Here is a 12280-nt window from a genome sequence, read left to right as displayed (position 1 = left end):
CCTCTCCTGTGCCACCATCATCTCTCCCCGCCATCTTTCACCGTCCCCTCTCCTTCCTCCCCTGGGTGCCCCGAGCCACCACTACAGAGCAGGCTGACCGCACCTCCCCCTCGGCGGCAGCTTATAGGTTCATCGTTGTGTTATAATTTGTTAGTCAGCTCGTTCTGCCGCGTCGGAGTGCTTTCATGTTCCCGAGCTCGACCGTGAATATTTGGGCAGTTTATTTCCACCTTTATTTCCTGTAGTCGATATTTTGCAGCGGGGATGTCGGGCAGTATATTTCGAAGTACATCCAGGGTTAATAAGTGGTCTCACTCTTCATAATATCTACCGATACGCAGCTATTTTTTACGTAGGCTGACGAAGGACCCTAATTCTCCCTCTGTAAACACACCTGGAAAGGGTTGTAAAAAAGGAGAGGGATGAAAGACGAGAACCGTGAGACGCCCGTGGTTGCATACAGGTTTCAAAGCGGAAACGAGAACGTGTCCTATCCCTTCGTGGAGCTCATTCTGTGCCGTTGCCGCCCACAGAAGATCGCGAATGAAGCTTTCCCCAGGGTAAGTTCCTTTCTTCAGTGTGTAAAATGAAGAAGTGTAAAATGTCCCGATAAATACAAAACTTTCCACATCGCGTGTTCTTCATGTTCCCAATGCTCGCGGTTGCTTCTGCATTTTCCCGTGCCTTATATCTTACATCCGTGGATGCCTTCGACGTTATCAGCTGTGTCTCATGTCTTATCTGAGCCGAAACGTCAGATAAAGACGGCATTCACGAGGCTATTTTGTTCTTTCCCCTTTCTCTTCCATCTCGCGATGTGTTGGTTTCGACGCGTTTACCGACGAAATTTTCCGCGTCAGGTTAGCACACGGACATCGCTTACGGTGTGTACGTCGAGACATCTGCAATAAAAATTGCGTGTGGGAGTGTATTATATCGTTGGGGGTTTAGTCCGGAACAGCACAACCGATATCTTCATGAGGCACTCTCCACTTTATTGTAAGTGCTTACATTTCCTGTGTATATGCTCACACAGAGTCATTTTGTCTCCCGCGTCTCGTCGGCCCGCAATCTCATCTTACTCGAGCTACACCCAGTCTATACCTGGAGCTATCTCTTGTCCTATTATATCAATATACCATACTCTGCCGGACTTTGCATCGCGAACAGGTTCTCATTCATTCACTACAGCTATGTTCAGCTGCCATCGGCCTGCCTGCTTCGTTGGGGTGTGGCCTTCGATGTGGCCTCCCATAACGAAGCGGTAAGTTCATTTCCTCGCTGTTGACGCGGAATACTAGTAAAATGCGGTTACTTTGCTGTTACTGACATTGAACACTATGTACGCATTGCAGCACACAAGCAAGAGAGGCGTTACCTGCACTGGATACAGCACTGAATACTCTGTAGACACTGAGTTGCGGGGCTTTCCTAGCGAATGCGTCGTGTGTGGACAAACATTCCAACGCTGGCGGGCACTCCGAAAGCATATGGCGTCACATGATCCCGTATGTGCATGCTTTCTTATAATTACTAGTCTAGTAATAAACTAATGTCTACACACACACATAGAGATACGATGATGAGATGGGGCTGATGTCGGCCAGCAGGCTGGGCGCTGCCCCAGTGCCATTTGTAGGTAAGTGAGAGATGATGATGAAGATGAGGATGTCTACATTATAGCACAGTTCATAGACAAACTGCACGTTCCAGCTATGTTAATCAAGTGTACGGCTTGCGCCAATGTTAGCTTGAACAGCTTCAAATCGAAGCGGGAAGAGAGCCACCCTGGCAGCGCGTATAGCAGAAAATAACGCCTTCACAACAGCGGTCACGTCTGTTTCACACGCCGCCGTTACTTGATCGAGTTAAGCGCCACAAGGACCTGCAGGCCGGAATGTCGTTCGAGTTAACTCTGATGTGAGCTGTACACTCTCAAGGTCCATGCCAAAGACCTGTAATGTCCACGCAGGGGCCAACCGACCCAGCCTTCTTCAGGAACTGCCGCACTGCTGACGGGAAAATGCAGTGCATGATCTGCGGCGGCGTCAAGAGAGACAAACGTTCCCTTCGCTACCACTTCGCGTCCCACACCACTGTGCACCAGTTCATCTGCCCAAAGTGTCCGGCCAGCTTTAAGGCATCTCACCGCTTCATCACCCACTTCACGCGAGCTCACACGTCGCTGGCCCGGATTTTTCGATGTGAACTGTGCGACTTCACCACCCTGTACAGAAAACTTCTGCACGCGCATAGGCTGAGACACGATGGAATCGTCGAGAAAGAACGTTGCGAGGTGTGCTTCCAGATGTTCGGAAAGGAGGGAATCAGGTACCATTACTTTCGCCACACGGGCGAGAAACCGCACGTTTGTAAGGTGTGCGGCAAAGGATACAGTATGGCAGGGCTCCTGAAAAAGCATATTGCTTCCATACATTTGGGCATAAAACGCGTGCGCGAACACAGAGACTGTCAGGTGTGTGGCGCGAACATAGATCTCCGAAACTTAGAGACGCACATGCGGCGTCACACCGACGAACCTACGAATACCTGTTGCGTCTGCGGGAGGCACTTCTTCAGCCTCAGGGGATACGTCCTCCATATGGAGAGAATGCACGTCCGCAAGAAAGATCGGGAATGCCCGGTGTGCGAGAAATCCTTTCACGGTCTCTCACAGCTGCATCAACACATGCACGTGCACGTGGAGGAAAAGCTGTTCAAGTGCGAAGTGTGCGGGAAGGCGTTCAGGTGGAAGCATAAGGTCGGCGACCACATGAAGACGCACAGCGAGGAACAGCCCTTTAAGTGCGAGCTCTGCGGAGAAGCGTTTAAGTGGAAGCATAATCTGGCCAACCACGTGCGAGCCAAGCACAAGTGAACGTTCCTTTCCCAGGAAGAAGTGCGTGATTCTAGGGTTTTGATTTCTCTGTTTTTAACTATTTAGTGTTTTCAAAGAAATGTAATATATGGAAATACATGAAATTGTGACGCGTCACCAAGGGATGAGATTGAGCTGTAGTATTGAGGTATGTTTTGAGATGTTGTAGCGGCTAAGGTAAAGACGTGCGCACCACGACTGCTGGATCAAAAATAATGGTACCGTGATGTTACAGGTAAGGTTTGTCTGCACAGTGTGACGACATATTGCGTCAGCTGCGTCAGGACTGAAGGTTTATTCTGCCAGGTAAGGCCCGTGCAAAAAGATGGAGCGTGGAAACGTGACACGAGAAGGTGTGGCATAAACTTCGACGGGTGCGCTTGAAACGGTGTTCCTCACTTTGTACTCCACTTTGAAAAAGTAGTCCACAGTTTGCAAGATACTGTATCCGCATGGCATTTTCTCGGTGCCTACGCGATAGACAAATTTAAGATAAAAAAAAAGAATCTCTGGAGGAACAGGAGCTATATACTACTGAAAGCTATACGGCTGTACGGCCGTTGAGACAACTCCTTCCAAATTGCTTCTGGGGTTGTTCTCGAAAATCATTGTGGCACTAGCACCTGCTCCACATTGTATATAGTTGGTTGCCAAGTATTGCAAAGCACTCAGGTCAGGTCGCCTAAGCGAATTGCACTACCTTCTTCTTCGTCTTCAGCCACAAAGGAAATGGCCCTGTTGAGGACCGTTGTCGGTCGTGTTTTCGTTTTTTTTTTCTTTTTTTATACGGAGAAAAAGAGTGAAGTATGACAGAGTTAAGAAAAAAGTACGTCTGCGAAAATGCATCTGTTATTTCACTCAAGATACAAGATTATAATCTAAATACACGTACTCAGTTACTTATATTCGGTTGGAATATTCAACTGGTCGCGTAAAACTAGGATATAAGGCAAACTATAAGGCAAACTATAGAGGCTGCCAAAGGAAGAAAAACCTAACCCCCGATGGACCATCACATTTTCATTTACTTTTTCGCTGGAAGAGGATTTAAGACCGGTGTTTTCCAACTTGATCCACCAAAGTGCTGCGGGATATCTATCTACCTTGCACCTAGGCCAGAAGGCAACCGGACATTAAGGGGTTTCGGGCACCAACAGCCCTATGGTGTTACGCGTAAACTGACCTATAGTACAGGCGTCGGACTTCTTGGCAAGAGGGAGTACGACCATCTACTATAGGTTTCTTAATAATAGTTTTACGTTGTATAGTTGTGAGAAGAAGTGATTGGTCGCTGCAGCGTCACGCGGTTCGTGCATGTGTTCGTGCAGCGTGAAGAAGACGACATCTCGAGACCTTGCTGTTCCAAGTCACTTTGAACCTCCAGGCCGATTTGAACACTTCCTCAGCTCAGCTAACCTGTTCTGTCTTCTTGTTTCGTCAGAAATCCTACAAGGCTTTCAACATCATACATCATCGTAATGTATGGTAAGCATCGTATTCAGCAGTACAACACGCGTATTCGCTGTATACGCTATACGTTTGGTGCAGTGGTTACGACACCCTGTACAATTCAGGAAAGGTTGAAGGGAGACGAAACGAACGAGCAGCGGTTCTATTAGATAATTCATTTGGGGCAGTTACGAATTAATTTTAGCTGAACCCGTTTACGGTTTCTTTCCTCTGAGTGGGACACCGATAGCGTTACTGCTCATTCTGACGACAATGTGCATTCGTTAACATTCGGAGCGGTTTGCGGACAATTTGCAGCGCAATGAGTGCTCGTTCGAATTTAAAAGCAGCACGTTACTGGAGCAAGAAACATTGTTGGTCTCATTCATACTCCAGCTTTCGCAGTTTGAAAGAGGTGAGAACTCTTATCTGCTATACTGGAATAGGCGTAATATTGTTGCATAATGTAAAACCCCAAGACTAGGGAACACGAAGGGCAGACACACAACACGAAGTCTCAAACACAGACTTCGTGTGGTGTCTGTCCCATCGTGTTCCCTAGTCTCGAGGTTTTACATTATGCGTCATCTTCACCAGCTCGCTTGCTTCCTAGCCATTTTTTCGTTGTAATATTGTTATTCTACGCTCCGTAATTCTCTTGGGAAGTGCTTGTTCAAAACTTCCACTTCATAATGGGCGTAGCGTTGATACATTCGGATATCCATACGCCATAGCTTCATACGCCATCCAGATGCCTCTGTCCATTGCTAAGTCATTTGTAGCTTCCAATCAGACGCCAACACGAAGGTACGCATAACGTCGTCTGCTGTAAGTCGAAGAGCGGTCTAGAAAAACTGACGAACCTACGCGAGTTGAAAGATGGAAGTCATTGAAAAGGTTAGCCAGCTGTATGGGTCGAACCCACATCTTCTGGATTACCGGTCCAGGGCTCTACCAATTGGGCTAAGCTAACACGCCTTCCCACCGACTTCCAGGGTTTTCAGTACTACTGTGTAGACGAACGACACAGATAATCAATTAGGTCTGTTTTTTCGTGGATTTCAAAGATTCATACAGCTCTCCTGGACGCAACGCAGACGAAATGCACTGGGAACATGTGCTCCGATTGGTCACAAATTTGAGATTAGCACGAGCATGTTTCAAAAACTTACTGTAGCCCTTGAACAGTTCAGTTGCAACAGTTGTAACCCGCATGGACATCAGCGCTATATACTCTTTTGATCTATTTTCTAGTCTCATTCGATGTCTTGTCGTCCCCATCATTCATAGTCCAGGACTCCAGGGGCCCAATGGACGACGACCGCACGTTTACACCGTTTTGTTTGACCGGGATTTCAAATCAACCTTAAAGGAGTCTTAACTACATTAATGGTCGTATGTTGTCTCCAAAACTACGCAGAGTGAAAGCAGGAGTTTCACACAACCTAAATACGTCGAAAAATAAAAAATAAGCGTTTTCACTATTTCAAAAGTAGATTGAAGAGCGAAATCAGCTACATGAAACGATTCAAACAAGAAAAAAAAAAGGTGCCGACGCCAGGATGTTTGCATAGCTTGTTTGTAGCCTGCATCGGCCAACATCACCTACACTCCGAGAACTTCACCGCATAGGACGCTGTGCTCCAAACAGTGCCGCGAATGATAGGGTTATCGCTTCTGATTGGAAGAGAGAGGGGGGCGTACGCCTTTTTGTCGCAATTTTCATATACCCATATACCCAAAAGTCCGGATATGCAGTACTGTGCCAGCTGCCATGCTTTGAAAATGAAAGGGAAATCCCCCGTTGGAACTGTGCACCGTAGGTCGAGCTTCGCATTAAAGATACAACTTTGCGTACATAAGGGATAGTGTTGGTGGCTCTGCGCACGCGCAAACCATATAGAAAGCTTTGCATAGTGCGCAGGACCACCACGCTATTCTTTCTGTACGCTCAGGCGATAGCGCACGATGCACTAAAATTCAGTATTTTGTTCGGACGGTGCCCATGTTCCCTTGTGCTCCAGTGTTTGTAGAGGGATGACCTGGTTGTGAGATCGGTTATCGCCAAGAAATGTTCCGAATAGACCTCTCCTTGTTTGTAAACAAGTGACGTCATAGTGTTCGATAGCGCTACCAATTTGGTAGAGTTCAACTACACTCTTAAAAATGAACTTCACCGCATAGCACGCTCCTAGCCAACCGCTATCTCGAATGATATCGCCATGTGCCCTGATTTGTTGAAAACGGGAGGCGTGCGCCTTTTTTGTGACACTTATGCGGTTCATAATTGTCACAGAAAAGGCGTACGCCTACCGTTTTCAACAAATCAGGGCAGATAACGATATCATTCGAGATTATGGTTGGCTAGGAGCGTGCTATGCGGTGAAGTTCATTTTTAAGAGTATATGCTCGTAGCTACACTCTTAAAACTGAACTTCACCGCATAGCACGCTCTATCCAACCACCATCTCGAATGATATCGTTATCTTCCCTGGTTTGTTGAAAACTGGAGGCGTACGCCTTTTTTGTGACAATTATGAACAGCATAAGTGTCACAAAAAGGCGTACGCCTCCCGTTTTCAACAAATCAGGGCAGATAACGATATCATTCGAGATGGTGGTTGGATAGGAGCGTGCTATGCTGTGAAGTTCATTTTTAAGAGTGTAGGGGCGAACAAGGTCACGCCCGAAAGACACGGTCACGATGGTCCCTGAAAGGGACGGGATCTTCGGTCCTACTTGTCTTTCAATATGAGGCAGCGAACAAGTGCCCGTTCCCTTCCGATTTGTTTCGGTTTCAGGCTGTCTACCAACGTCATGATGACGTTTCTCGGGTAGAGGTCTATTCCCAAACAGTGACTCCCTAGCCTTCTATTTCGACTTTGTACTCTTCAAACTCTTCTAGCCACACCCATCCAATCCCTCGCCCGTGTTACCGTATCACAGGCCCGTCAAGAAAACACGGTCCAGCCAGCAAGACCTTCGTGTAGAAGTGGATGCCCGCATTCTGCATTTATTTTCGGTGCGGAATATAGCCGGTGAAAGAATCCGGTTTTTTGATAAACCCATATAAATACCGATAAACACCCCTCGAATCAGCTTCAAAGGAAATGGCGTAAACAACAGATTTCTAAAGAAATCACTCATTTCTTAGTCATGGCAACCGGAAAAGATGTACAAAACGTTGCGGAGGGACATACTCTTGGCTATAGTGGCTCTGAAAAAAACAAACAAAAACAAACACAAACACAATTCAAAATGCAGAAAACACAAGTGGTGGCCCTTATAGTGTTGAGGACGGAGCAAGTTCAACAAATAGTGCACAACGCGTTCTGTAATAGACCTGTACCTGTTTGTAAACAAATGCCGTCATAGTGTTCGACAGCGCCCCCAATTTGGTTTAGCCACCAAACAGTTTAGAAGCATCCTTCCCAATGGCGTCATCACGCCAAAGCAGCCCATGCAATGGGATGAGGTCTCAGCGCGACCACGATCCTTCTCGACTTGCTACTTCAGCGGCCGCGCGCAGAAAGAGTGCTCAGACTGCCCATCGGAAATCTGTCTGGTTCCTGCGGGAGAAGGGACATTTGGCTGAAGTTTGCGGTTCCAAGAATTTCGAGAATTATCCAACTCCATGCTCCGCTGACACATGCTAAGCGACAGTTGACGACAACTACACAGCCCAGGTTGAACTGGATTCAGGAGCTGAGGTTTCTGGAACTGGAGGCTAACCTTTGCGTGTATAGGGCTCGTAGTTGGTACATCTGCAGAGGCAAAGGAAACCAAGCTCTTAACGGTTGCATGTCATCGAGTCCCCGTCAGTGCCTATCCCGGGTCTTCATGCTATCCAAGCCCTGGAAGCTGTCAAGTTCCTCGGTAGTTTGAACAGTAGTCCTAAGGCAACACTTCACACTGCGTTGTTTCGTTGTCCGGGTACCACTATACGCGATGACTATACTGTTCGCCTCAAGCAAGATGCCGTGCCGACTCTCACTCAGTGCACGTCGTCGGATTCCTATCTTATTTCCAAGAGGTCGTTGATAATTTGGAGAGCGAGTGTCGTTCGTCGTATCGATAAACCAACTCCCTGGTGTGCGGGACTGGTGATCGTCAGATGAGGGACAGTAGATCATCTTGCGCTGTCTCTACCTCGTGTCTCGGATATTCCTGCATCGACTCGAGCCCTTCAAAATGTGAAAACTAGTTGGACTTGGCAGTATGAACAGGAGGCAGCGTCCACACTCCTAACGTCGGACCATTGCTTGGCCAAGTACCACACGCCCTATATGCCACGAGCGTTTATTCTGATGCCATCTCCTTTTGGCCTCTGTGCGGTTCTCCTCCAGACACAACAGTCAGGCGAACGCTGGCAGGTAGCCGTTTCATCAATGTGGATGGCTACAACGAAACAAAGATACAGACAGACGGAGAGAGATGCCTTTGCTAAAACACGGGCAATCCAGCGGGTTTCATGATGTACTTTCTTCACGATGCGAAACTGACCATCTTCCTCTGGTGCCGCTGTTTGGCTAGAGGAACTAGATGTTCTACCTCTTAGGGTGCAACGGCTCAGATTAAAGACAATGCGCTATCAGTTCCAGATGCTATGCTCCCGGAAAGTTGTTGGGTACGGCTGATACATTGCCTCTCACCCCTCTCGGGGATAATTAACTGGACGCTACTGAACGTTTTGCTACTGAAGTGATGACTTGATACTGATGTAATGACGCTCATTACCTGGGAACTATTGCCTGTGAATCTCCGGGACGTAAGGAGAAAACAGTGGTGTTGAAGACGGCTGCACACTTGTCAGCAAGGCTGGTCGAAGCAGGCCGAAGAAGCAAGGCTGGCCAAAGCAAAGTGTACCGCTTCACGTGGCGAAGTACCTGTCCGTGAAAGATATGCCTGTCTCTGTCTGTAATGGAAAGCAGTGGTCTACACCTAAAAGACATCGTTTTGTAAACCCCTCCTCTCGTTCGCCAGCACTTTTTATGCTTGCAGTGCACTAATCGTACTAAGGCTCTTGCCCGTGAATCGGTGTGGTGGCCAGGTTTGATAGCCGAAATTACTTCTCTCGTTGCTAGTTGTGAAAAGTATGCATGTACTCGAGTTAACTCAGCCCAACCACGTCTCCACCGGCCTCCCGGGACACCGACAGCAAGTTCTAGGCCTGAACCTATTCCACCTGATTGGGGGTGGTGGATTATTCTCGAAAACGTTGGAACGGCTCACGGCTCGTCGACGTATTCCGCAGCAAGTGAGGTCTGTCAGTGGTCCGCCCTTTTCATCAAGATTGGGGAGGCCGAGACGACGATCCGTACGGTAAAAGACTTCCTCCGCAATGCGAAGGATCCATATCTGTCCCCCTCAGCTATGCACTCTTAAAAATGAACTTCACCACATAGCACTCTCCTAGCCAACCATCATCCCGAATGACAACGTTCTCGCCCCCTATTTGTTGAAAACTGGAGGAGGAGCCTATTTTGTGCCGTGCATAATGGCACAAAATAGGCTCCTCCTCCCGTTTTCAGCAAATCAGGGGCGAGAACGTTGTCATTCGGGATGATGGTTGGCTAGGAGCGTGCTATGTGGTGAAGTTCATTTCTAAGAGTGTGGGAACACAGCACGTGTAAGTGGTTTCAGCCTGGCCGAACTCCTTATGGGGATTCAATTACGAACGCTGGTAGTAAAGACAGAGAAGCGAGCTTCGCCCACACTGGCAGGCGGTGGCAAGGAAACAGGCTCGGGTGTCATGGGGCTAGAGATCTGCTGTCACTTCAGCAGCAGGAGAACAGGTCTGGGTTTCTTCGGGACAGGTATACGTGTTACGGCATTGAGCCCTGCGCAACATCCAAGTTCCCTTGTTTCAATCTCCCAGCCATATAATAGCGACAACGGTGCATTGCATAAACCGTAATGGAAGGAGGAGGGGGGGTAGATGTAGCGGCCGAGACATTTCAGTAGTTCAGTGGCGTCACCGGTATTCACCGCCAGGGGAGTGATGGAATGTGCACTGGGGCCGAATGAAATACACTTTGTTTTCGTTGTGGACGTGGGTGGCAGGTCTTTGTCGGGTCGTCGGAGCAGGGCCCTTTTTGACCACGCCACCCGATATTTTGGACGACCGGCGTTCTGTTGCAGCGACAGCGGCGACATTGAAGCTCGCCAGGGTAGTTGCGTGCGGGATCCATAAATGCCGTCGAGTCACCTCAGTGTTGGAGGGTCAGGATGTCCACACCAAGCTTTATTGCTAAAGAGAATGTTGCTCATTGTAGAGTAGAGCTATTACGTGACCGAGTAGTTCCTACAGGTTTAAATAATAACGTTACCAGATGACGTCTGTTCGTACTCCGCTTGAGTAGAAGCTGTTGGAGATGCTCCGCTAAAAATCGTCCTCGGCAGCGCGCAGCTTGGCGCTGAACTGCAAAGGTGCGTTCCGATGTCGGGCGCGACGGCGGAAACGTGACTTGGAGGATGGCGGAGGCCCGTTCTCCGGTGCAGTTCAGGCAGGCTCTCCTTGCGCGACTGACGGCGGCGGACTGCAGCGACCACCCATTCAAAACGGATAATAAGACGATTGCCTCGTAGCGCGCGTCCAGGTCCCGCGTCCCTCGCACTCGTCGCTAATGACGAGAATACGGAGAGCCTCGGTGTAGACCTCAGGCTGTTCGCCGCACACAGCTACGAGGGCGCGGACCCGGTAGTGGGAACGTAGCTTAAGCGGGGATGGACGTAAAGGTCACTCATTGTCTTCCCTCACTGCAGCACCAGAGGAGGACTACAACCAATACTACTATGGCGCGTCAGAGGGGTTGACAGACCAGTCGGGATACGACCGTAAGAATATAGCTGGCACGAAGATCATTGTTCTATCTCTTTTATTTTCTCTTTCAGAGATCAGTGGATTTCCTCAAGACTACTCTGAAGGTACATGATCGCTGAAGAATATAAAGCGCGAAAAGTCGAGACGATGGGAGGAGACACACACTCGCTCGTCCGCACAGACACCCGTTTTGTATGTTTCCTTCTATGGTCTCGTCTTTTCGCGCTAAATTATTCGGTGATCATTTAGTTAACACTGATGTTTACTATTGCACAGTCCAGTACACTCTTAAGAAAAGGGTGTACTTTTTGCCACATATACACTCTAAATAATTTTACACCTTAAAGGGTGTAAAAGAACATGTGCATGGCGTGCACCTTTTAAGGTGTAATGGAACACCCTCAAGACATCAAGGGTGTAATTGTGTGGAAGGGTGTAATGGGGGGGGGGGGGGTAACCTACAAACCATAGAACAGGCAGCTGGAAATTACCACAGGGGGGAATGTTTATTAAGGAAAAAAGGAAGGAAAGTTGAAATTACAGCTTCATTGCGAAAGTATACTGTTTCTAGTTTTTACAAAAGGCTCATACTTGTGGCGCAGTGTCATTGTGGCTATCTTGGCATCACTCTTCGATCACAGCCATGCAAAATATTCTTTAAAACGCCAAGAATATACTTTTCTCACACTGAACTTGTAATACTTCCCAGGTATACTACTCAGCTGTACCCTGTGTGAAGTCAAAAATAGGACATTGCAGACATATGTTGCATAGCACACACATGTTATAGGTGATTGATGTGGGTATATGCGGGCATCATACATATATGACACAATCACAGAAACTGAATAGTTATGCTTTTATTAGGTTGACATTATGCCATGCAGCATACATATCCTACATTACGTAGGCATGAAGGTATTCAAACGTATCACTCAATACGGCTTTATCACATAGTAGTAATTTTATATTTTCCAGTCATCTAACCTTGAGGGGTTAGATGACAGTGTACCAAATGTTGAGTAACTGTGCATTTGGTCTTTATATCACAACTTGTATCACAAGCTTAAGTTCTGAGTACCACAAGCACTCCAACACTGCACAGGAACAGGAATACATTTAGCCTGTGT

General features: G+C 47.8%; 2 protein-coding genes across 9 annotated transcripts in view; both read left to right on the top strand.

Moving 5' to 3' along the window:
* Positions 1 to 379: 379 nt before the first annotated feature.
* LOC135389886 (zinc finger protein 879-like) lies at positions 380 to 2995 on the top strand. 6 transcript variants are annotated; one of them, XM_064619922.1, is made up of 4 exons: positions 383 to 560; positions 1171 to 1264; positions 1356 to 1508; positions 1973 to 2995. In XM_064619922.1, exons 1-4 carry the CDS (start codon positions 544 to 546, stop codon positions 2876 to 2878), a joined length of 1170 nt encoding a protein of 389 aa, XP_064475992.1. In that variant the 5' UTR covers positions 383 to 543; the 3' UTR covers positions 2879 to 2995. The 6 variants fall into 6 exon arrangements, with proteins under 6 accessions (XP_064475990.1, XP_064475992.1, XP_064475993.1 ...); XM_064619923.1 differs by having other exon boundaries at positions 384 to 560; positions 1192 to 1264; XM_064619925.1 differs by lacking the exon at positions 383 to 560 and adding an exon at positions 794 to 999 and having other exon boundaries at positions 1192 to 1264.
* A 1198-nt stretch (positions 2996 to 4193) lies between these two features.
* Positions 4194 to 12280, top strand: part of LOC135388033 (uncharacterized) — a 33458-nt gene continuing 25371 nt past the window's right edge. For all 3 annotated transcript variants that reach the window (XM_064617313.1, XM_064617312.1, XM_064617314.1), the window contains exons 1-3: positions 4194 to 4363; positions 11093 to 11164; positions 11222 to 11254. In XM_064617313.1, coding sequence (XP_064473383.1) covers positions 4357 to 4363; positions 11093 to 11164; positions 11222 to 11254 — 112 coding nt within the window. In that variant the 5' untranslated portion in view covers positions 4194 to 4356. The remainder of the gene's footprint in view (positions 4364 to 11092; positions 11165 to 11221; positions 11255 to 12280) is intronic.

This window comes from Ornithodoros turicata, chromosome 3 (assembly GCF_037126465.1).
Source record: "Ornithodoros turicata isolate Travis chromosome 3, ASM3712646v1, whole genome shotgun sequence".
Taxonomy (NCBI): Eukaryota; Metazoa; Arthropoda; class Arachnida; order Ixodida; family Argasidae; genus Ornithodoros; species Ornithodoros turicata.
The sequence above is the reverse complement of the archived record's forward strand: the minus strand, read 5'-3'. Positions and strand labels throughout refer to the sequence as shown.